This window comes from Clinocottus analis, unplaced genomic scaffold (genome assembly GCF_023055335.1).
Source record: "Clinocottus analis isolate CAN_PGR_092001 unplaced genomic scaffold, fCliAna1.0.p SCAF_5, whole genome shotgun sequence".
Classification (NCBI taxonomy): domain Eukaryota; kingdom Metazoa; phylum Chordata; class Actinopteri; order Perciformes; family Cottidae; genus Clinocottus; species Clinocottus analis.
The window spans coordinates 14,776,448-14,784,581 of NW_027176207.1; the positions used below are offsets into that span (position 1 = coordinate 14,776,448).

At 39.3% G+C, this 8,134-nt stretch overlaps 1 protein-coding gene across 1 annotated transcript; it reads left to right on the forward strand.

Annotated features, from left to right (window-relative positions):
* Positions 1-5,335, forward strand: yipf5 (Yip1 domain family, member 5). Its single transcript, XM_068599672.1, has 6 exons — positions 1-134; positions 1,213-1,321; positions 1,789-1,964; positions 3,142-3,287; positions 3,697-3,878; positions 4,176-5,335. The coding sequence occupies exons 2-6, from the start codon at positions 1,221-1,223 to the stop codon at positions 4,336-4,338; spliced, it is 768 nt and encodes a 255-aa protein (XP_068455773.1). The 5' UTR covers positions 1-134; positions 1,213-1,220; the 3' UTR covers positions 4,339-5,335.
* Positions 5,336-8,134: the final 2,799 nt, after the last annotated feature.

Consider the following 8,134-nt stretch of genomic DNA (forward strand, 5'->3'; position numbering starts at 1 on the left):
AAAGGGCAATTTGCCAATGTCCCTCGCGGCTTCCGGTCTGCTCCGTACCATACCGGAAGATTTACCTCTATCCTGACACGTAGCAACCGCAACCAAGTTGGCAGTGCTCTGGGTATATTTGTCAAACATCACGGGTAAGTGTAGCCATTTGCGATGCTTTAAGGATATAAACTGTGTAAGAAGAGATCATTGGAATATGTAAGTTACTACTGCAGACACAATGCGTGAGCTATGCATCTCGTCAGGTCTCCACAACTGTTACATCTAACTAGCATCAGTCAATCAGCGAGCAGCAGGTAACGGAGGGTTAGCCACCCAACGATTACGAGCTTGTTTTGTATGTCTTTATACGATTTGCTGAGTTATCCTTGGAGGTGGTTGTTACTGTCTGGCAATATGATAGTTGATCCGAATATTTGACACACAATAGACTAATGGCATCTAATGGTATCTTTGTTAAGAGTCTGGTTAGCTGAGCTAGCTACCTTAGCTGACGGATATATTTACGGTTGCAGATATAACGTTACCGTTAATGCTACTAACGTAGGTTAAATTACAGGACACCAGTTATTTTTGTATCACGTACACTGCTTAACGTTAGATGAGTTGTTCCAATTCAAGATAATAATAAGATCATTCTTTCAGTTTATCAAGCGACCACATTAAATGGAAACTTTCAGCCGAATGCGTCTGTTGACAGATGTTGATAAAAGAGATCAATGCCACTTTGTTTAGTTTGTCATAACAGTGACAGTGTCGAAACCTTCTCGTGTAGTCTCTGGACAAAACATACTGGATTAGTTAAACTTTCTAGAGTCTCTTTTAAGGAATAGAGTCCACTCGAGTTTGAAACGTTGCTTGTTGTTTAGCATACGTGTTTAAACTGGACGGAGCACGTCTCCCTCCCACTTTAATGTAATAATTATTACATTAATGATTTAATATAATGCTATTAAAAAACACACTTGTCTCTCAAGGCTGTTTTGGGAAACGTGCGTCACGTAGAAGAACTCTGTTGCACATTTAAAAGTATATTTCTTGTTTGTGTGTGATGTTGTCATGAGTTAACAACAAATGGATAATTCATACGTATGTAATAACATTATTAATAATATTAGTAATAACATTATTTTTTCAAAGAACCACCTCACTGGAAAACACCATAACCAACCTAATTGATATATTGTGTTGCTGTCTCTGTGTTTCCAACAGAGTGAGCGATGTCGGGGTTTGACAATTTCAACACAGACTTTTACCAGTCCAGCTACAGTGTAGATGACCAAAACCAAGGCTACACGAACACTGAAACCCCCCCCAACAAGTAAGAAAGCCGAAAGCACTGAATTGATGCTCGATCTTTTATGTGCCGTTTCAGCTCCTAAAGACTTGCCTACCTAACACTTCTTTTCCTGACTCAATACTTTATTTGACATCTTTTAAGCACATTTGTGATTGTGATTAAGGTGATGGGCAAGTGTAATTATTACTGTATAAATACACCAGTGGAAACCAAACCTGCAATTTTAAGTGGCTGTAAGCAGTGTTTAAAGCCATTTAAAATTCTTTCAGTCAAAGATAACTATTTGTTTTGTTATGTTGTTCATTCTGTACACATGACATCTATTGCACTTTTTTGGGGAGGAGGGGTCCTGTGCTGATGTGAGGGCCGGGACAGGATGTCGTATGCTTACAAATTGTAAAAACCTCTGATTCAAATTTGTGATTTTGGGCTATTCAAAATAAATATAATTGAAGTATTGAGCTTTATTATTATTTTGTGTTTCTTAGGCAATATGATGGTCAGTACGACTACTCCCAGCCCATGGGATACTCTCTTCCAGGGATGATGCAGCCCCAGCAACCCTACACGGGACAAATCTTCCAGCCCACACAGACCTACACCCCATCCCCCTCACAATCCATGTATAGTAGCAGCTTTGATGACGAGCCGCCGCTGCTAGAAGGTAGGCAAACCACAACCTGTAGTCTTCTATTTGGCTCTTCTTGTTCAGGAGTGCAAGAATTTTTAAATATAAGTGTCTAGTACAGCACATTTATCAATCAACAATGCACTTAGGACTTTTCACTATGTGTATATCGTTAATTATGCTAATATTAGTTGTTAGTCATTAACCTGTTATCTGATTGTTATTGCAAGTGTCATACGTGATAAAACATTTCAGTCAGAGCTCATCATGGCTTCTCAAAACTCCAAATTGAATACCGTTGTTAGACTCTGGTAATTTTGTGTGAAGATAGTCATGCTGTTGAAATTGGTCTGTATTATCACTTCGTGGACATGGACCTAAGATCTTCTCTTAAGGCGTGAAATTAAAGTTCCATTCGACAGTTGCAGTCACTTGCCAAGTAAGATAGTTTTGATAGAATAGAAATGACTGACTGATCAAAGGCTGGCTACGTGTCAAAGTGACTGCAAAATGGGCAGTATTTTCTCTCAAGGTACACACATGAACCACTTTTTGTTGGCATACATGCTGATACTGAGCAACATCGAGCAATTATTAGGCTGGCCTTAATCTTTGGATGGAACCGTCCAGGGTTCCATGACCGATACTTGCACTTCCTGTTTCTCACACTCTGTCAGATTATTATTTTTTTTTATTTTTTTCAAACAAGAGACTAAATCCGTTTGATAAAGCTGAGAATACTTTCCTCCATTTCAGTCTCCATTTCCCTCATTGTTTCCATCCCTGGGCTTGTAGTCATGGGTGGCACCACACGGCTGTGTCTCAATGTCAGCTTTAGTCCAGGAAAACATTGACTGTCGCTGAAATCTAATTAAAACTCTTCAGACTAAAATGAGTTTGACCTAGAAAGGTGAAGACACGCATCAAGGTTATTCTGAAAAGAAATTGCACTCTGTCACACAAGAGTCCTTTCTGTCTACATCCTCACGCAAAGTGCTGAGTAAAACCTCTGAGCATTCACGGAAGAGAGACGTTTATTTGTTTGTTACTGTAAACCAGTTACTTCAGTCTATAACTCTTAACCTAACTATTCTTATTCCGTCTATCTGTTTGAAAGATCCTAAACAACTATTTGTGTCTTATTTTGCCACAAACTATGTTTAATCATAGTTCCAGTATCCAATGTTTCCTATGTATGTTTTCACTGTTTTAGAATTAGGAATCAACTTTGACCACATCTGGCAGAAGACTCTGACGGTGCTCCATCCAATGAAAGTAGCCGACGGCAGCATCATGAATGAGACAGACCTGGCTGGGCCCATGGTCTTCTGTTTGGCCTTTGGAGCGACGCTTCTCCTGGTAAATCATTCGGTTAACGTTGGTGAATAATACATCTTATGTTATTATTCTTATGTTATGTTATATTAGTAAAACATTACTGATCTTCCTGCAACAACTTGTGGTGCAAATTAGAGATGCACTTATGTCTGTATTTGTATTTAAATTCATACTGTGATCTGTTTGTATAAGGAAAACATAAAGTTGCGTGTTACAATGTCATCAACAGATTATGAAAGAGAGGAATGTCCAATGAAAATTAAATGTGTTTTAAATTCATTGTTGGAACTATAATAGTAATGTTAAGTCCTCGTATCAGTACTTTGTATCTAAATATAAGCACATGTTTGCATTTACAAAAAGTGGTTTCTGTGCATATCTATATTTGATTGTGTGGATAAATTATTTGTTTTCCCCTCTCTGATAACAGTCAGGTAAGATCCAGTTTGGCTATGTGTACGGTATCAGTGCAATTGGCTGCCTCGGCATGTACTGCCTGCTCAACCTGATGAGTATGACGGGTGTCTCCTTCGGCTGTGTGGCCAGCGTGCTTGGATACTGCCTCCTCCCTATGATCCTCCTCTCCAGCTTTGCAGTCCTCCTCTCTTTACAGTGAGTACACATGAAAACCGGTCCGCGAATGAATGTTGATATAACTTGCAAGATAACAACAAGCAAAGGCTTTTCTTTGTCCATAGGTGCTACTTTTGTCTTCCATTAGACACTGTGTAGTAGTTTACATTCCTCACATCTTAAAAATGATCATTGGTCGCTCAATAATTTCAGTTTAAGTGTAATATGAAGTTGTTTAAGGGTTGATATAGTTTGACATTTAATAGAACTGTTTTACTGCAGCTCGCTGTGAAAACAGTGAGAGGTAACTTCCTGCTTCCTTCTTGTCCTTTTTAGGGGAATGGTGGGAATTATACTAACGACAGCAATCATTGGCTGGTGCAGTCTTTCAGCCTCAAAGATCTTCATCTCGGCGTTGGCCATGGATGGGCAGCAGCTGTTGGTTGCTTACCCATGCGGTCTCTTATATGGGGTCTTTGCACTCATTTCTGTCTTCTAAAAAATCTTCGTCACAGTTTGAAAAAAAGAAATTGCTACCTTAAACGGCACCAAAATATTTTGCCTATTTCTTTTTCAAGCATCCAGCTCTCACGACATTCCGACTTGACCATCTGCAGGCTGGAGTGTATCGTCTTACTTGTCTTCTCTCCACTTTGTTCCCCTCATACACCTGAAAGGAGAAGACCATCAAATAAACTTTAATAACTCCTGGGGACAATGTTGAGCCTTGAACGGCCTAGTACAGTCCTATGATTTTTAAGGACATGATGGCTCAAGGATGCTAGCAATTTTAGTTAATAGTTTGCACACCGGGAACCCAAGGAGACAATTTAATTTGGACACGGACGTGAGAAGGATCTCACTTCCTAAGGACTGATAAACAAACCCTCAGCGAACCCTCCAGACTGATTTGAAGCCAGTCGAAACGACGTGATTTCTTCAAAAGGTGTTATAATGTGAGCCTCGACCGGCAAACTCCAACAGATTCTAAACCGGCAACACTAAGGGAAACGCCCACTTTCCTTCTGTGCAATACGTTTCATAGCTAATTGAATTCCGCCACCCAGAAAATGTGGAGGGAAATGTGGAATCTCCTCTTCTGTATCTTCTTCACTCCAGGACTGAGCGAGTCAGTAATCTCATCATTTGCGTGTCACCGCTGTGATCTGATCTTTGCTGTAAAATCAGCAGCCCTGCTATATCTTCTTGTGTATTATTTCATGATGTTCTGTTTAGATTAATTTGACTTTTGATACCCTTCAAGAAGAAAACAGTTTGCACAAAACCAAACAAATTTAATTAACCATTGAGAATTTGAACTCAGAGACATACTGTATATTTCTCGGTACACACACATATAGAGGGTGTTGCTATAGTTTGCATCCTTTTGCATTTTTCGAATCTTGATTTGAGAGTTGACTCACTCTGTGTATGCTTTGATGTTTCCTCTGTTGACCATGTCTTCTCATGCACATTAAAGTTGTCTTTGAAATTGATCTGTCTTGTGATATCAAAAGCGTTCACCAAGCAGATACTGTAAGATGACTGATAGCTGTAAGAAGTGGTATAACCTCTTTTAAAGTGGCACTGAGACAGACTTTTAGCTGTGTGTTAGAAGAAAGGCAGACGTGCACTGGGAGAAGTCGGTGTATAATCCATATTGATAGGTTGTTGGTTTTTTTTTTACACAATCTGGGAGGATTTGGTCACAGCTGGTTGGTAGATCACAGGAAATATTCATTGTTCCTGCTTCTTAGGTCTGGAAGATCTTCAGGGTTAGAAATGAGATTTGTAATTGAAAAGTGAATGCAGACATTTCCCTGTGGACTTTAGGGTCTAGTATTAAAGTTTGGTCAGGTGAGAGCAACATTATCCACACATCACTCCTCCTTCTCCCCGAAGAACATTTTCAGATCTTAAATCCACAGTTAAGTACTCAAAGGCTTTCTATCTCTAATGTGTTTATGGTGGGTTGGTTTTAGTTATTGGGTGAATTCCAATTTTTCAGCTGAGCAATTCATTGCAGGCTTCGTTTATTATTGTTCCTGTTTCCATCAACTAGGCAGTAGTTATTGCCAAGTGCAGCAGGCTTTTACAGTGAAACATCATCGTCTTTACACCCTTGCACATGCTGCTAGAGGTACACGATCACAGGCTCCCTTAAAAAATACTGACTAGATGGTCGGATTCTTCCCTTGTGGCGTTATTATGATACAGCACCACTGAATGTCATTTCTGTTTGCTCAATGTGTTGCCCTTTTGGCCGCAACACCAGTGGCAAAACCCACAATAAAATCTTATCAATATTGCAGACCAGATTATTGATGCAATTTTGTCATGAGGACCTGTGAAACTACTTGCCCTCAAGGTTAGTTGTGTTAGGCAGGAGAGAAACCACAACTCCAAGAGATGGTGTGTGGAGGAGGTACAACCCAAAAATGTGGAAATTACCAATTACAGCAAACTTGCTCATAGTAAATAAAGATAAAGATCAAGTAATATAAATTAACTGTGGAACAGTAATAAAACAGAATGAAAATTACAAAAAAATAAACAGAAGAATATTAAATATACATATGGAATAAAAAATAAAATTAGTAAGTGTATACAAAAGTATTGCACAATAAGTACAAATGTGTATAAAAGTATTGCACAAAAAGTCAAAATGTGCAATAACTCATATGGTAAACATTGTTAACGAAAAAAAAACATATAATTCCAGAGTTAGAACATGCCGTTCTCTTTTTTTCTTCTCCCTTCTGGGTTTTCTGTGCCCTGACGTACACAAAACATATACTCAGAGGGGCTTCTTAAATGGACGATAACCCACTTAGGAGGTATGAATAATTCAAAAATTAAAGTGCTTTTTCGTTTTCCAACAAACTCAACATCAAGGCGGATACTTTGCATTTCAAACAAACCTAACGGCCGGAGCCTGCTCTCACAGGCCGCTCTCCCATACCACCAAGTGTTTATATATCTTCCATATGTACGATCTGATTAGTGCGTAGCTTTAAAAAGTAGGTCAAATCAACACATTTTGTGTCAATTAAGTTTTCAACGTATAAAAGGGTTCAGTGTCGCACGTTCATGGGTATTTTTTTGGGGTTCCTCTCTAAACAGAACATTGCTTGTATGTGTCATGAATTGCTTTATTAGTTATTTCATGCACAAACATACCGGTGCCACAAAATTATTCTGCAATTTTGCATCTTCTCAGATCTCTGAAACAGCTGAAGATGTTGTGGGTTTAAATGAAGTGAGCAAGATGTTGACATTTACGCACCCTTCGTGTATGAAGCATTTGGTTTCAGCCAGTGCAGTTTGGGTTTTGATGCCTTGCATCAGAATTTAGTTGCGGGTATCTCACATTCTCCCTCTTGGGCCTAGAGAAAGAATTCATCCCAAAATGTCATGTTTACCCTTAATCAAGTCCCTGTTTTTTGTTTTTTTTTCCTAAGCTAACAGGATATGTGTGCAAGCAGCAAACTGTTTTTTCAGACAACAGTTGCGTTCATGTAAATCTACTGGTTGCACTCGGATGCAAATAAAAAGAGCAGGAAATGCCTTCCTGGTTATGTGCAGAGAACCCTTTTAGCAACACTTAAAGTTGGAACACCCAGTGGTTTTCATTCACATTAATGATTCATTCAAAATTATACTGCACTTTTTCAGGTTCACTGACTTGGCCTAAGCATCATTTACAGAAATCCCTACATCACTGTCTGTATGTGAAGAGAAGTGCAATGCTACATCTGTGAACAAAAATGCAATAAATAGGATTAGCAAATATTTGTCACTGTCAATGAAAAACTTTGATTCCGCGTGTCTGCACCTGTTGGCCTATTTTAGCACTTTATCATTGGATGAGAATGTGCTGTTGTGAGCCAGGCTTTGACAGCTGCAGGACTTCCTATCTACAATGTTTTGACAATATTACAACTGAAACTTGGATTATTTACGTTCGACATAGCTGGATTCAACCGAGTTGATGGTGCATACCCATCCGTTGAGATCAGGTGGCGAGCCAATGAATTCACTGTGTTCACAAGACTCTGGACGCAGCAATAGAAGCTCGAAGCCATAAAAGTTAACCTTCCCTAATACAAGTCGACTGTTCGGGAGGTTCATGGAGTATTTACAGCAGGTGATGGACATCTTGATTGGAGCCAGATGGCTGTTGAAAACGACAAAAGAAGCGTGACTTCCTGTTTTTCATCGCCTCCTGAAACATTTACACGCAAGCGCCTCCAGGTGACAGTGTTGAGTTACAGTTGGTCCTCTTGGCTGATTGA